At 39.8% G+C, this 18071-nt stretch overlaps 1 protein-coding gene across 3 annotated transcripts in view; it reads left to right on the forward strand.

Annotated features, from left to right (window-relative positions):
- LOC133983020 (lamin-A-like) overlaps positions 1-18071 on the forward strand; it is a 36963-nt gene that overhangs the window by 15046 nt on the left and 3846 nt on the right. For all 3 annotated transcript variants that reach the window (XM_062421936.1, XM_062421935.1, XM_062421934.1), the window contains 10 exons: positions 11483-11639; positions 12246-12371; positions 13101-13271; positions 14358-14483; positions 14672-14892; positions 16223-16529; positions 16906-17013; positions 17203-17322; positions 17425-17484; positions 17656-17829. In XM_062421936.1, coding sequence (XP_062277920.1) covers positions 11483-11639; positions 12246-12371; positions 13101-13271; positions 14358-14483; positions 14672-14892; positions 16223-16529; positions 16906-17013; positions 17203-17322; positions 17425-17484; positions 17656-17829 — 1570 coding nt within the window. The remainder of the gene's footprint in view (positions 1-11482; positions 11640-12245; positions 12372-13100; positions 13272-14357; positions 14484-14671; positions 14893-16222; positions 16530-16905; positions 17014-17202; positions 17323-17424; positions 17485-17655; positions 17830-18071) is intronic.

The following is an 18071-nucleotide window of genomic DNA, read 5'->3' on the forward strand; positions in this document are numbered from 1 at the left end:
TACACCACTGAGTCGTCTTGTTAATGCAAATGAGAATGAAACTCTCCCAGCAGTTGGATACAGATTGAGACACTCTGAATAATGTGAAATGACAATTTAAGAAGTACAATTACAGCACGCTGGGACACTGATTCCACTGCTTATTGACACAAGTCTTTTCTGACAGAAAGACATAATGTATTTAAAGCAAAAACTGTTGAAGTGATGCAAGTTTTTTTTAATGCCTGCAGGTTCAAAAAAGTTTGACTCAGAATATAATTTGGGAGAGGATAGTGTTGACTTGGAACGGATGGGGGTCAGGTCCGATCAACATTTTCTTAAGATGATGAACAGGTAACTCATTAAAGGCATACTGTAGTAACCATTAACCTAAACAGTCCTTATCAAAACATATTGCTAACATTCCTTATCTTTACTGCAGCGTTCACTGGTTTGCTTTCAGCTTTAACACCACTGTAAACATGAATGTGTGAGGGCGAGGCGGCTAGCTCCGTTTCTTGTAGCTGCCTCTTATCCTCGTCGATAATCTGATTCAGTACCAGTGAATAGTAGTTTACAAGCTAACACGAAGACAACCAGCATGCCTGGATGAATCAACTAATCGTACAGGGAGGAACAAGGGTTGTTACGTATGCCTTTTGGGTGGACACACACCCTGACTCACACACACTCTTTATACAAGCAGGTGGGACACCTTTCTCCTTCTCTTGTTGACTGACACATTGTTTTAGAAACTGTATTAGCAAATGCTAATTTATTGCAAGCTTGAATGGGACAAAGAATGTACATATAACTCTGTTCAGTATACGAAGTTTGTTTTGTTGACAGCTTAAACAAAACCATGAGTTTAACATGAGAGAATATTGCCCGTCCTCTCGGTCTCCCCCTCCCTCTGAGCTCGTCTCATCAGCAGTCGTCTCCCTGAAACTTATCAGCCGCTCGGCATTTGCTCTGCTTTAAGACTGGAAACACTAAGAACTCTGTTCCCATTTGCCACATGTGGATGTGTACGGGTGGCCCATGGCAAAGGCTGCGTTGTTTCTGGTGATTTATCACACGCGCATATACACGCACAATCCCTGTTATTGTGCTCTTCAACCCAGAAGAGATGCTTGAAATGGTCATGTGCCAGCCTGTAATGTTTATTTTACTGCAGATTTTTGTGAAAATGACACAACACATTTGGAAAGTTGACTTGAAGCAACAGGCCTAAATGGTTTTTGTGTTGTTGTTTTACAATCTGGGTTTTGAGATTGTGATGAACAGTCTCTGTTTGTCGAATACTACTCATGTATAGATCATGTATCATTTTGTTTGCAGTGATTCTTAGAGGTTGCCTAGCTACAAACTGAATACTGTACTTGTCACAGCAGGAAAGTCACCAACTTTTAAATAGATTAGAAAGTCATACACAATAAGTAATGACAAACATTTGCTCTTTCCAGTGTTTGAAATATGAGGGTTTTGTGCTTTTCTTTGTTTTATATCTTTGTAAATTGAATACTTATGAACATTGGACTGTTGGTTGCTCGGGGAATAAAAAAAGTAAAAAGAAAATACTAAACATCCTCCAGTTCTGATCTCCAGTTTTTGAGCATTTGCAGCTTTTTGTAGTCTTCTTTAATATGAAACTGAATATTTTTAGGGTGTGGGGCTGTTGGTCGGATATTTAAAGATGTGTCCTTGGGTTTTTAGGACATTTTGTTGGGCATTTTTTTCACTATTTTTAACATCAAGAAATGAATTGTGGGATTAATCAATAATTAAAACAAGCATTTAGTTTTAGCCCTAAATTGAAGAAATCACCTTGGGCTCTGGGAAAATATGATGGATGTACAAATTAAACAATAAATCAATACATTTAAAAAAAGATGGCTTATTTGATGATAATAATTAATTGTAGCTTAGCAACAAGGTGTTTTATTTTGTACTGGCCTAGTAACACAGTGTTATACTGTATGTTTTGACGATAGTACTATTTCTGGGCCCCGGTGTTGACTCCATTATTCAACAGCCTTCCTCTTAGTCACCTTTTCCCTGCAGTGTTCTACACATAAAGCAGCTTTGTGAATGGTGAAGCTAAACATAGTGAGCATAGAAAGAGGAAAGGTAGGCTATAATTGGAGAAGGGAACATTTTAAACAATCTACAGGGAATTTGGGGGAACACCCCCCCTTTTTTTCCTCTCCAGTGTTTGAACAGTGACTCATTGGGAAACCCCACCCACACGTGTCCACACATGCTTACGTGTGTGTGTGTGTGTGTGTGTGTGTGTGTGTGTGTGTGTGTGTGTGTGTGTGTGTGTGTGTGTGTGTGTGTGTGTGTGTGTGTGTGTGTGTGTGTGTGTTGTAGTAACATACCATATGGATTAATGAACACTTCTACTGAATGTCAAAGGAATTCTTTGAGTAGTAATACAGGAAATGGACTTGGTGATGAATTTCTTGTTACTACAGCAGGCCGTTACAGAGGGTCACTGCTTCAAACACGCTAGCAGAGAAAACCTTGGTGGTGAATTGATGAGACCCCCCACCTTATTACTGCACAGCGTCTGTAGATGTGCCCCTGTGCAGAACACTAAACCCCCTACTGCTGCAGGGGAGCTGCTCCGTGGTAAACGGTACAAGAATGCAGCTGTACTGGGCAGCTCCCAGGTGTGTGTGTGTGTGTGAGTAGGTATCTCAATGCCTTGCAGCTATTGTGCTTCCTCAACGCGACGGCCATAAATATGAATATTTTTGTCTTTTTATGAAACAAATGCAGATTACAAAATAAATCAAATCTCTATTATCTTTAGAAGTAAAGGCCATCATAGTTTTATTAGCCCATAAACAATGTCCTTGTTACTGTTGATGAAACAGACAGCAGGCTACATGCAACAATTTTCACTTGAACTACTTTTTAGAGGAAAAATTCTCCCCATTGAAGCTGTTGACCGTCTGGGAATTATTCAGACTAATGGTTACACTATTGAGTTTTATAAAAATGCAGTTTTCCACTGCTGTGAGTACCACAGATTAAAATCCAGTTACCAACATTGTACTGTAGTGGAAGTAGAAATTGACAATTATTTCAAAGCCTGGTCAAATAATCTTTATGTGTAGATACCACTGGAGGTAAGTGAGCTGACCTTTTTAAAGCTGATTAAGTGCAACCAAGACTATGTCCTCATATTACAAGTAACAAACTGGGGTAAGAGCATGGATTTGGTTTGCAAAATAAGGAAAAGAGGAGTGGACACATCTGTCTACTCCAATAGTTCGAAGCTCAGGCGAGGAAACTGTGTAGTCTTAAATGTTTTACGCTTGAAGTCCTGTAAGGTGGCCAGGAAAAACATTCTGCACACGGATTTAACTTCAACTGCGAGATCTACTGCAGTTGTTCCAGAAATCCAGAGTATTGTGTTGAAATAGTGCAACACCTAAATCTGAAGAATTGTGCAGAGAAATAATAGATTATTTTTCTTGCTTTCTAAATTTAAATATGCATCTGGTATCAAAATTACTGAAGTAATGTTTCAAATTGACGTTTTGTTTTAGTTTCCAGTGTCGACTACTTGGCATCAGTGTTGCCAAAGTCTCTTTTGGCTGTGTGGCTGCAGTAATTCTCTGCCAAATCTTGTAGAAATTATAGGTTAGGAATCAGGAGTGCACAAAAACTCCTCTCTCTGCCTTGAGATATTTTGAAAATCTGCACATAAAAAGTGTGCACTTTTTTTTTTTATTCCATTGCGTCCACAGCATGGTGGTTGAAATGGCATACTAGCAGGCCTAACGACAAGGCCTTGGTTGCCATGGCAAAGGCATAGCAAAACAGGAGGGGGAAAGTGGGCTTTTTTCTCTCTTTCACTCCATGAGGCGGGATTCATTTCTCGTTACTGGGGTGGACAAAGATAGCTGTGAGTCATCCTTGAGGCTGGGAGCGAAGCCAACACATTCCTCCTCCTCCTCCTCCTCCTCAGATTTCTTGTCTCTACCCCCCCACCCCCCCCCCCCTCTCTTTCTCTTTTTGTCTCTTTCCTTTCCCATTTCCATTTCACACTCCCCCACCACCCTCTCCTGCTCTCCCCCATCTCACACTGTCTCTGTCCAATAGCTCCCATTTTGTCTCTGTGACTCAAAATGTGTCATTTACATATTTGCTCTGTAACAAAACGCCTTAAAATGCTTAGATATTGCAGCTAAAAATGGTGGAATGATGTGTAAACATTTCTTATTTTTCAGTTTTTTTTTTTTTTTCGAGACAGCAGACATTTGTGTGTGGGAGGAGAGAAGGTATGACGAATAAGAAAAGTGGGCTACACTCAAAACAACAAGAACAAAGCTTGCCAAAATTACATCTCTTTTTATGCTTTTAATTTCCTCTTTGAGTGCAGAATATAAAACCTGCAGCTCTGCCCTTGTGGCACAGAGGACTTTCTCTGTCTGCCTTGTTTTACTTGCAACAGATTTCCCTTATCTTGATGAAACTGCCCGCTCTTTATTTACCTAATTTCCCAAATGTAATCAGCATTTGTTTGCATATCTATTGGCTCTCTGCACCATATTTGTCTCATGCTGACTGTCTATTGTATTGTAAATATTAATGGCGTGAATCTTAAAAATAGCTGCAGAGCGACTCCACACATGTGCTCCTAGCACAAGCTGAGACACTTCAGAGATTTTATGGAGCAGAATGTAAACACGAAGTCCGGGGATATTTATGCTGAGGCTCTCTAATTACATAATTCTCATAGAATTATATAAACAGGTAGTCAAGCAAACATCTTCATGGTGATCTCACTCATACCCTGCATGGATTATGTAAATACTATATGAGAACACACGCATGCAAGGACGTACACGCCCTGTATGTGTCGGGACACATATTTCACAACACATCAAGAGTTGATGTCATGTACACACACACATGCATACACACAGTATACACACGCACTTGAGTTACACAGTAGTACACAGTTATTGCAACACTCACACTTACAGCACAGAGCACACAGAACACAAGCATGCAAAAAATACACCTCCACACCACAGTCTATGCTCCACACACACAAACAAACACACACACACACACACACACCCACACACACCCACACACCCACACACAATATTTCCCAGTGTCCTCCTGCTGTCTTCAGATGCTACAAAGTGTTTTAAGCCATCCAGGAACTGCATCCTGAAGGTGCCAGAAGCAAAGACAACATGCCAAAGAGCAGATCAGTTCATTTCACCGCTGTGCTGAACTGAAGCCACTTTTTAATGGTCATTGTTATAACTCCTGTTTGTGGATTATTTTCTCAGTGCAGTACAGTTGAGCCATGTAATCTAAAATATATATGGTTTAATTCATTATTATATATGAACAGCTCAATCAGGTTTTAATATTTGTTAACAGACTAGGCGTGGACATTTCATCCCAGGAGCCATCTCTCTGGGCTGGATTGCTCCGTACTAAATTATTCTAAACTATCACTTTTTTAAATTTATTTATATTTTTTTAATTGTGGTATCAAATCTGACCCACACCCACAATTAATCTATGTTAAACCCAGTGATCTTACATAAATAAATATGGTCAAATTAAGTATTATTAAAAAAAAAATTTACAGCATAGGTTGGTGGTTAATTGATGCCAAACTGCTGCTGCTGTTGTTGGGAAATTAAAATGAATTGCTTTTAATTTACCACCGATGTCTTTGAAAAGCCAACCTGTCAATACAAAAATGCTCACTACATCTACAAAATCACTAAGCTTCTTGGTCAAATGTGAATATAGTAAGCTCCAGCATAGAGTTGGCTTGTTCTTTCACCTATCTGAGGCTAGAAAAACACTCCAAATTAAATGTTATGTTGTGTATTCATATATATTCTTGGTTTATGATAAAATTCAGGCTCAAGAGCTGCAGTGTTGGCGGGATGGCCAGTTGATCTTGTCAAAAATCTTCACACAACCTTGTTCAAAGCCCTTGATACTTCTATTTGACAGGCGCATGAGGACACCCCATATTGAATGTGATTTGGTAATGTACTTCTGGTCCAATTACCCAAAGCACTGCACAATGCAGCTGTTACACATACTGTAGCATAAAGAAATAAAATAAAGAATTGCTCCTGAGAACTAATAATGTCAGCAGTAATACTAACAACTACATAGTAGTTTTCTACATTAAGTTCAGAGGTCAGGTTAAGCTACATAATTGTCCCTGTCCAGGACGGACATAAGCACCATGTCTCATTATACTCTACCTCTGTTCTTTACATAAATATCATCAAGTTTAGTTTTTTTTTCTTTTACATTTATTTCATCCCATTGGACTTTTACCCATGCTAGCTGTGTTCACCACTTTGGTCCATACCATGGTTCCAAGAGGATGAATCCTACTGACTTTGGTGACCTTTATTATAGACCAAGAAATAGTAGAAGTAGAATTTCAGTTTGTCCAATACTTTGATTTATGAGCCAAATACCTGCAAAACTCTCAAGATATACTTTGCCTTTAATGCTAATTAGAAAGTGTTAGCATGCTAATATTCTAAACTAAGACAATGAACATGGTAATATAGCTACAACCATTAGTCCATTAATTGGTTAGCTGATCGACAGAAAATGAATCATCTCACTATTTTGGTAATCGAATAATTGTTTTAATAATTTGAAAATCGAAAATTACAAATATTTGCTGGTTTCAGTTTCTCATGTCAGAATCAGAATCTGTTTATTGGCCTGTGTGTGTGTCTTGATGTTCGCTGCCATAAACACAATATAGAACAATAAGCTAACAAACGTAAGGAAATAAACAAAGTAGTACTTGAATGAAAAATTTAAAATTTAAAAGCTATTTCCAGCATGGAATAATAATAGTTGTGAAATGGCATATAAAACTCAATGAAATATTGACTGCACAAAGGCAATATCATCATATTTCAGGATTTATTTCCTTTCTTTGTCATTCATGATAGTAAATGGATTATATTTGGTTTTTGGAACTGTTGGTTGTCCAAAAAGAAAAGACATTACAACATCACCTGTGACTGAGAAATTATATCTGGCATGTTTATAAATGAGCATATAATAAGTTAATTGGCAGATTAATTAATACTGAAAATAATCATTACATAGTAAACATTATACCTGCTAAACATCAGCATGTTAGCATTGCCAGTGTGAGGATGTTAGCATGCTGACTTTTAAAGCAACGCTAGGCCTAGGTACAGCTCCACAGAGCTGCATGCCTGCAGACACTTTTTTTCCCTTCAGAAAATGGCTTTTACTTTGCATGATTAAGGCATCTCTTCGCTTATGTAGTGTAATTAATACATCTCACAGGGGCCACTTGTACTGAAGCCAGAGTAGAATAAGAAGTTTCCATTAAAAGCATTTGTCACATTTCTACACCGCATGCCATTCTGCTCTAAGCCACCCTCTCTGTCTCTTATTTGTGTATGAAGAGAGAATTAAATAATCAAGCAGCATGTCAATAGACCAAAGCCACTTCTGTCCATTAATTCACTGCTTGAGCTGATCCACTAGGCCAATTTAACTAATGAAAGTCACAGCAGCACTCACATACACTAACAAGCATTCATCTGCCCACAGAATCAGAATGTTAAAATGTTTCATTGAAAAAATATCAACATCTAGACAAAGAGCTGCAAGCAGTGCTTATCTGGAGATGTGAACAAATGTGAGAAAGTGTGTGAGTGTACGTATTGCTAATGCATTCACATTTCACTACCAAATTTAATAAAAAGAAAACGCGCCTCTGTACACAGACTTGTTTTGGGTAATTTCTATTTATTATTCAAAGTCCATAATGTGTTAATGACCTCCACTGTGGTGAAAATGTTCCACAATAACAACAGCAAGCTTGGAAAATTACTTAGAGTTAATAATCACCTAGAGTTAATACGTTTTAGGAAATATGGCCCGACCAGAGATGGTTAAAGTCGTAGTCACTGTAAGATAATAATCGTTAACATTTTACAGCAGTAACCATGTTTTATTTTACTCTGGTTACTAATCTGCCTGTCTTGTAGACGTGTTGACGCTGATGGATGGCTGACACTTTCAAATGCAGCGCCTACTTTACAGTCAGCACCAGTCTTTGTACTTGCAAGAATTCAGGGAATGTTTGTAGGTGTTATTAGTGTGTGTGTGTGTGTGTGTGTGTGTGTGTGTGTGTGTGTGTGTGTGTGTGTGTGTGTGTGTGTGTGTGTGTGTGTGTGTGTGTGTGTGTGTGTGTGTGTGTGTGTGTGTGTGTGTGTGTGTGTGTGTGTGTGTGTGTGTGTGTGTGTGTGTGTGTTCTTGACACTTTGATGGGTATGTTTTTCTCTGTAAAGTTATAACCATAATCTCAAGCACTTGTACACCTGGTTTGTAAAGAGTCACATTCCTGTCTCTCTTTATGAGTCAAAATAAGTTTTGCAACAAAAAAGTTGACTGGGATAAAGTCTTGCCTGTCTTTTTCATCTCTGTAAGCTACTGTATGTGGCAAACCTCCAATGCAATGTTAATTCATATGAGGGTTACAAATGTGTGTTTATTTCTACTGAGCCAAACAGTGGAGGAGTGTATTTGGACTGGGCTACCAATAAGTATGAATTGTTGCATTGCTGCAAAGTAATGCATGAATATCTTGTCCCAACATCTGCTCATTTAGGTTAAGTGCTCTGCCAGAGGTCACTGGTGAGTGTCCAAAGAAGATATATTTTTAGTTGTCGGTTTATTAACTAGGCCGTGCCAAAAAATTATGTTGTCCAACACAGCAGCCAGCAATAGTATTTTGTCAATCCCATTGATATCAGCGATGGTAGACTAAATATTAGAAACACCTCTGTGTAGTAAAATACAGTTAAACAGCACCACAGACAGATGTCATTAGATGATGTCACCTCTCTAAAATGGTTTAATTAGATACTGAAGTCATGAAGGCAGGATTGATTGATTGTTTAATAAACTAATAATAAAAACTAATAAGAAACTTGCAACTCACCATTAATAATCCACATTGTGAAAACGTGTGTGTATGTCTAAGATACGATAATATCTTTTATTGATCCACTTTGGGTGTTTCAACATGACACCGCAGTACAGTGGGAAAAACACTATATACAATAAACAATCTCTGTGTAAATAAATCTGTAATATATAAATATCCAATATGCAGAAGTTCCTGAGATTATATACATGTGTGCAATGTTCCTGGGTTTTACATAGTAAGGACAGCGTCTTTTTTTAGTGGGAGTGGGACTTGGACCTGTGTGATTTTAGCATCTCAGTACCACTTTACTTTAATCCACCCCTTTTTATCATTTATATGCAGCATATAAATGTTAATAAATGGTTTATTACACTCTATAATGCAGTTATAAGCAGGTATAAGGCCATGTAGTGGTTATTATGTACAATATTTGACAATTATAGCTCTTATGAAGACATATTGTTACAACTATGTTTTACTATATATTCATTTAGTGTCTGGAGGAGTTACATTTGTTGACAAATACATCAATAAACACTTACATGTGCAAACAATTACATTATAGTGTTATAAACCATTAATTGATTAATTATACTGTTTATAAGTGTTGTGTGTGTGTGTGTGTGTGTGTGTGTGTGTGTGTGTGTGTGTGTGTGTGTGTGTGTGTGTGTGTGTGTGTGTGTGTGTGTGTGTGTGTGTGTGTGTGTGTGTGTGTGTGTGTGTGTGTGTGTGTGTGTGTGTGTGTGTGTGTGTGTGTGTGTGTGTTCCTCTTTATTTTTTAATATGAACAATGAGCAGTCTGGGAGGCATTTACATAACAACCCACTCGAGTTCTCTGAGCTTCATTGTACATCTGTAAAACATCAGGGAAATGTTTTCTCTGGATTTTATTTTAGACTTTTTCTGAACATAAAAGAGCCATTCATTTTTCTGCCTTTTCTGTATATCCCCAAAGCGTGAGGTCACAGTGTAGCCCTGCCGTTCCACTAGTTTGTCTCGTCTTGTTTTCAAGAAGCAGAATTGAATTTTCGTGACTGATTGTTGAATGCAGTAATACGTATCGATTGTTTGAAGTTACAGTTTCACATTAGATTCTGAGTTAATTGCTTGTAAGTGGACTCGATCGTTGTTTTAAATCATCATTCTGCCGTTGAGTAACTTTAACTCTGGCACAAACACACTCCCAGCAAGTTAAAGTGCATTTGCAGCTCACTCTGCCCCCTCGTCCTTACACTGGCTCTCCTAACACCCGGCTGGCAGTGACCAGAGGACCGTGAGGACTGCGTAAGCAGCCTGGAAGCCATCTCCGCCAGCAGATGGCCATTATTAGTGACAATGAAGACTTGCCCACAGGGCCAAATAGAATAACAGGGAGCTCATTTCCTTCTTGGCTCTGCATGAACCACCTATACTGCTAACAATCTCTCTCCCTTTCTCTCACTTCATCTTCTGCAGGGAATGTATTGTTTTTCAATGGGCATATCCGAGTTTGTTTGTTTTTCCAACAGCCACTAAAGTAAAATCGGTTCCTGATGTTACAAGAGAGGCGGTGCTCACATGAACAAGCACGTGTGCACAAACAAGCATGTGTGCAACAACCACGAATTCTCTTAATTCAACACAGATTCCCTTGAGATAGAGCTTAATGGGCACTTATTCTGTACGGAAGGCTACTAACAGTACGTTTATGTGTTGGCCTGACTTCAGCTCACATCATCAGTGGACAACTGCTGCACTCACCCCACTGTACAATGGTAGTTTGTGTCCTGCACAACTTCTGTCACTGTGGTTCATTTATCCAATGCTTATCAAGTTTCACTTTCTGCAAAAAAAAATGGGAACATGTTCTCATTAGTGTTAACACAAGGGATCGGGAAGCTATAAGTAAATAATGACTCAAAATGACCATATGCTGAGTTGAAACACATTAACAAGGCGTAGAGAATGAACCATGTCATGTAAATGTCCCAGAATATTATCCTTCTGCATTAACTTTCATCCTACCACCAGGTAAACTTTTTATCTTATCTCATGATTCCAATTGTTCATGACTTTGTCAATTTGTTCCTAATAAGTTTATATCATTATTTTCTGCTTTTTTCATTAATCACTTGTCTTGTAAAACATTATTATAGAGGTGGGTAGTCTTCGGTTTATTGTGACTCAGTAGCATTTATCAACTGTAGCAAAGGTCTGGCAATCAAACTTTGGTCTGAACCTTTACACATATTACACAACGCCAAAGAGGCCAAATGACCTGTGCCCAAACTGCAGAGGCATTAGTGGAAAAAAGAGCAAAATTATTTGATATGCATGTGATATATTTGATATATCACATGAACCAAACAGACACACTGCATTGAGAGAGCAGAGAGAGGCCACAAGTCAAAACTCACCAGCAGGGATATTATAGAGCAGTAATTACAGCAGGGGGTAGTGTGCAATACTTACTGAAGAAAAAGCAACTAATGTTCACATCTCGTCCGTCTCGTGTCTTCACAGGAACAGCAAGAAGGAATCTGACCTGGAGGCGGCTCTAGCCAGGCTCAGAGACCTGGAGGCCCTGCTCAACTCTAAAGATGCTTCTCTCACTACTGCATTGGGGGAGAAACGAGCCCTGGAGGCTGAGGTCAAGGACCTAAAAGCCCAGCTGGCCAAGGTAAAAACAGTTTTGAGAACTGAAGGATTTACATGGTTGTTTGTAGACAGTAAAGGCAAGTAAAAACCCATTCATAAACCATGAAAAAATGCTTATTTTTGTGGTACAGCAAGTGCCTACTAAGATTAGAATCATTTCAGCTAATAGAGCACATCTTCCCCATCACACATCACCATGAATTATAAACAGGAACAAGAGTGATGTGTTGTGATCCTGTCGCTGTTTAGATTAACTTTCTGTTAACCTCGAAAGACTTGCATTGCTCGCCATAGTCAAAAAAGTCTAAAATCAGTAGTTGTGTAAAAACCAGATTTCCTGACATTTGAAATTATTGTTTTGGTGTGGGTGCTTTTGGGCCACAAATACCTAAATGGAAGGAGTAATTCTATGTAAACCCTTCAGGCAGTTGATTATGAATGAGGACAAGGTGGCGAGGCAGACAAAATTGCATTTTCTGTTGTTTGTTTTATCAATGAGTTTTACCATAAGACTGATGTGGATACAGTTGTGGCTTTGCTCCACCTACTGGCCAAACTGAGGAACAGGTTACATCAACAAACATTTCTCATATCTCTCTCCTCTCTCCATCTCCTCCTCCTCTCCCAGGTGGACGGTAACTTAGCCGATGCCAAGAGGCAGCTGCAGGATGAGATGCTGAGGAGAGTGGATGCCGAGAACCGCCTGCAGACGGTGAAAGAGGAGCTTGAGTTCCAGAAGAACATCTACAACGAGGTCCAACTCTTCACCTTAGCCTTTTCGATTTTTATTTAGCTGCCAAGTCATCTGTCCTACTTTTCATCTTTTCCACAGGATATTGATTCGCTTCCAACCACCTACTTGTTCGTTTTGCATTCCCTCCAACAGATCTGTCTCACAGATTCTCTCTTGTGCTGCTTACCTTTTATCTTATCTTCAGTTTTTTCTACATAAAAATGCCAAAATGCAGTAAAAGTTGAATTTATATAGTATATTTACTTATCAAACATCTTAATTCTATAATGAAGTCACAATTTTAATTTCTGGTTGTCGTCAAACCTGGACCAAAACTGGCAAAACAGTGTTTTCCAAATTTAAAATTAATGATTGGGAGTCGCTTAAAGGTCACCAGAGAAGTAGATTACTCCGCTGGAGGTCTGTAAAGTAATTAGTGCACAGCGACTGATTAATCAATGCTATTAAATTCATTGACCACAGGAGGTTTTTACAGGTGGGAACTTTAAAATTGCACATAGAGCCTTAAATATAACTGACTTCAAGTAGTTTATGGATAGCTAGATAAAGTTGTGATAAAGTAAAAAGAAGTGAGAAAGTCAAAATAACTCTAGTCACACAAGTTTTGATATAAAAGCAGAATCCAATAAACCTGAATTGCTACTGAGACTAATAGTCATCAGCAACCGGTGTTAAATGGGTTTTTCCAGCATCTCATATTAGTCCTCCTCTCTTTGCTGGTATCTGTAGGAGCTGCGTGAGTCCAAGCGTCGGCACGAGTCTCGCATGGTGGAGATTGACAGCGGGCGACAGCTGGAATTCGAGAGCAAGCTGGCTGAGGCCCTAGTGGAGCTGAGAGCCCAGCATGAGGAGCAGGTCGCCCTGTACAAGACAGAACTGGAGAAGACCTACAACTCTAAGGTATGTCTGGATGCTGCTGGAGACGCTGCTTTGTCGCCACCTAGAGTTCAAGAAGTGACTGTTACTTTGTAGTAGTAATAGGAGTTTAGCCGTGTCTGTGGTTGTTTTGCATTTGCAATTAGCTTTAATGAACTCCAAATTCACACAGTTTAGATAATGTGCAATATTTATCTACACCATTAAAAAATGTGTGTCAATAATTGTCGCCTTTATCTACATACAGGAGGGGGATTAATTTAATAGGCGTAACTGTGTGGTCCTGTGGGAATATTAATCAGGAATTAATCAGGATTTTTGTTATTGAATTTACTTTCTAATGAAGCCACAACAGTTCTGTGTTTAAAAACCACTTGAGAAAACCTATATCGGGACTTTTTTTTCTCCAAATGTGTTTATTGATCAAACCACAGAGAATTATACAACTAGTACGGATGTTCACAGGAAGCATGTTTGACAGTTTTCCTTATGTTGAACAATGCACACAAACACAAAACATGTAACCACCAAATATATATATTTAAAAAAAAATAATAATAATAATAATTCAAATAAAACTAATCAGACTGGGGTATTGGATGACAGTAGATGTTGTGCATAAGAAAGAAATGTGTCCCAAGTTTTGTAGAATTTCTTAAGGGATCCCCTGGTGGTATGTTTTATCTTTTCAAGATACAAGAATGACATTACCTGTTCCAAACAGGAGTTTGTACCAGGTGGTTTAGGGCTCTTCCAATGCAACAATATTTGGCGTTTGGCTATGAGAGCGGCAAATGCAACAAGATCAGCTTGGTAGCTTGTTAATTTTCCCACAACAGGAGACACACCAAAGATAGCAATGAGGGGGCATGGGGAAATAGAAATATTGAGGAGGGAATTTCTGTTTTCAAATTAGATAACTTAAAAGGAAGGAGGCAACAAGATGTTTTTACTGTGGTCTTTTGCTATTCACGAGAGTTGAAGATTTCACTGACTAAATCATTTGAAATACAGTAAACATGGACTAGCTGATTATCTGTATTTTACTGTCAAACCGCAGAGTTAGCAGGTAGTTCAGATGCCTGACTGTAACATCTTTCTGTCTGATAGTTGGAGAACGCCCGTCACTCAGCTGACAGGAACAACCACTTGGTTGGCGCCGCCCATGAAGAGCTGCAGCAGACCCGTGTTCGACTGGAGGGCATGTCAAGCCAGCTTAGCCAGCTGCAGAAACAGGTACACACACACACACACACACACACATAGTCACAGCCCTTGCTGCTGTGTGGCTGACTGATATTGACACAAATTCTCCAAAGTTTTAACAGACAATTAATTTAACATGAAACTTCACTTGATTTAATAACTAGACTCTTTAATTGGCCGGTCTTAATTGACTAACCTTTGTGTTCTCTCCACATCAGTTGTCTATGAGTGAGTCCAAGGTACGGGAGCTTGAGGAGATGATGTCGAGAGAGCGGGACCTGATGCGGCGGCGGCTTGATGATAAAGAGCGGGAGATATCTGAAATCCGAGCTCGCATGCAGCAGCAGCTGGACGAGTACCAGGAGCTGCTGGACATCAAGCTGGCCCTGGACATGGAGATTAATGCTTACAGGAAGCTGCTGGAGGGAGAAGAGGAGAGGTGAGAACAACTCAAAGATCATTGTAAAACACAGTTGTCCTGAGACATATGAAAGTCTGTCTGAAAGTGAAGAGTTGGTTTTAGGTATAAGCAGGAAAATACTGAACTTCAGGAGGCAGAACATGTGCATTGTCATCATGATCCTCATTACAGAAACAGAATATGAACAGTGACACTATTATTCTCTCTATGAACTTTAAAAAATTCAGGACAGATCAGCTGAAATTAGAAAACTGTGTCATGAATAAACACTTGAATCACTAACACTCTGCATGCAGACATTTTCAGCTGAAGCACATTTTCATGGTCTGGGAGCCCTATCTATAAAAGGGAAATCTTATTGTTGCAGCAAACATTGATTTTTGTAGACAACAGTTCGCTTTCAACACATAAAAAAAAACCCTCGGCTGTTTTAACGTGACAGTTCCCCCGTGCACAGAGCGATTCAAGAGAAGGTTTTCTCAGTTTTGCAGCCCTGACTTCAACCCCATCCAACACCTTTGGCATTAATTGTAACATGGATTGTAACCCAAGCCTTATCGCCAAACATCAGGGTTTGGATCTCACTAATTCTCTTGTGGCTGAATGGGATCAAATCCCTGAGGCCAGGTTCAAAATCTGGTGAAAAGTGTTTGCAGTAGAATGGAGGCTGTTACAGCAGTTACCATGTTTATGCCCGTGGTTTTGGAAAGAGTTGGTCAACAGTCACACTTGAATGTAATGTTCAGATGTCTGCATACTTTTTGGCTATGATGTGGTGGACATGGTTTGTGTGTTTTCTGTCACAGATCAACAAAAGTCAAAGCAATTGAACCAAGCATGTTTTCAGCTGCAAATATATGCGTAAAGGTTAAATCTTGAGTCATACTTTGTGTCTGTGCATTCTGTAGGGTCTGTCTGACACCGCCCACACCAGGTGTTCAGTTCAGTTTACACCATCACCTGAATCAATCAATGCCTGTGGGCTAATTTTCCTTAAAAATATCACCATATAAAACCTGACAAAATCTTTTTTCTTTGGTAAATTCATAAATATCAAAAATGTGCCTTAAAGGATAAAAAGAGGTGCTCAGCAATAAATGCTGGTGACAACAAGATAAATAAATAATAATGTTTAAAATGTGTAAAAGATGAGTTGAAGTAGCCAAACACTCCGCTCGTAAAATATATGATCATGTATTGTTTATTTCTGATAAGATCAGTTTGTTTTCTTCAGTATCTCATCATGCTCATGTTGAAGTTTATAGCGATATAATTTTCTAATGGGAAACCGTGTCTGCACATTACAACAACTCCCTTTGTCTAAACCTCTACCTCCATCTCTCCACAGGCTGCGTCTGTCACCCAGCCCTCCGCCCACCAAGGTGACGGTGACACGAACCTCCGGCTCAGCCCACAGCCACACCAGCCGCCTCCTTCAGTCCTCCACCACCGCCTCCAGCAGCCGCAACTCCTCCGGCACAGCCAGCGCCAAGAAGCGCCGCCTCAACGACAACGACAGCGAGACCTCCAGCCTTGTGGGGGGTACCGTGACCAAGACTCGCATTAGTCAGCACGCCTCCGCCAGCGGCCGTGTCACTGTGGACGAGGTTGACCTGGAGGGCAAGTACATCCGCCTTAGCAACAAGGCTGATGAGGTAATTGAGTCTATCTATCTGCTGATTTTCCAAACACTAAAATCTCTAAAATGAGAAACAGCTTCCTCTGACAGTCTTTTAGTCTTTTAAAGATAAAAGATGACGTACTCACTATCCTAAAAATAGTTGATGATTCATCACACTCTACTGTCCTGGTTACATATACTGGTTATGGTTATTTGTAAGATTGTTGTATCGTCAAAGTTGTTATTCTTCTTTTTTTGCTGTTACTTTTGACAAAAAATATAAAATAAAATATATTCTAGGAAGGAAAGACATAATTATCTGTAACCTCTGCCTCCATCTTTTCCTTTTTCAGTTTTTAAAAAAATTATCTCGTCCATCCTCCATTTCTCTTCCCATTTTTGTCATGTAGGACCAATCACTGGCCAACTGGCAGGTGAAGAGACAAATCGGGAATGGTAGCCCCATCGCCTACAAGTTTCCACACAAATTCAGCCTGAAGGCTGGAGGAACCGTCACTGTACGTTAAGCAGGTTTTCTTGTTTCGTGTTTGTCTTTTTTAAAATTTTAATATCATTGCTTGCTTTGTGGTTTAATGTGGTCGATTCTTGTTTTCTTTCTTTCTTTAAGTACATTTCAGTAGCAGCTCAACAATGATTGGTCAAGTACATGATCTCTTTCCAACTCTGTGACCTTTGACCTTTTGTAGATCTGGGCTGCATCTGGTGGTGGAAGCCACAACCCCCCCACTGACCTGGTGTGGAAGAACCAGAACTCCTGGGGCACCGGTGACCTCCTGCAAACCATCCTCATCAGTGCCAACGGAGAGGTCTAATTTCATGTTTTGTAGAAAATGTCTTACATGTATATTCATTTCCAACTTCCAAACTTCATCGATTTGTTTTCTTTCTTTCACTTTATTCACCACCAGGAAATGGCCATGAGGAAAGTCACACGCACCCTTTTCCAGGATGATGACGATGACGAAATGGTAAATTCCTCTTCTATTCAGACATCCCCTAAATAATCCAGCAAATCTGAAAATAGCGTACATTATGCATCAGAAACAACACAGCTCCCAGCCGGCTGTGACTGCAGCAGCTCCTGGTCCAGCAGCAGTGCTCAGTAACTCACCCTGTTGTGTGTGTGTCGCCCCCTGCAGGGAGCTCACAGCACGAGCGGCGGAGACAACGAGTACAACCTGCGGAGCCGCACGGTGATCTGCGACTCCTGCGGGCAGCCGTCAGACCGCTCGGGCGGCTGCGGCGGCGGCGGTGGTCTACCTGAAGGCCTCGTGGGACACTCCTCATTCATGGGCACCAACGAGCCCAGACAGGTACTGTACAGCTACTTTATTACAAAATGAACATCAGTAATTGCACAGCATGAAGCAGATCAGCATTGTGTTTTATTTTATAATGAAATATTGATTCAAATCCAAGAATGCAGAGGCGACACTCCTTCTCAAAGGCATCTTGGACTAAACTATTTTATTAAAAATGCTCATGTAGAAACATTACAGTTAAACAAGCAGCACGCAGCAACTTTTGTAAATTGCTGGCACTGTTGAGTAAAATA

The sequence above is a fragment of the Scomber scombrus genome, chromosome 7, assembly GCF_963691925.1.
Source record: "Scomber scombrus chromosome 7, fScoSco1.1, whole genome shotgun sequence".
NCBI lineage: Eukaryota > Metazoa > Chordata > Actinopteri > Scombriformes > Scombridae > Scomber > Scomber scombrus.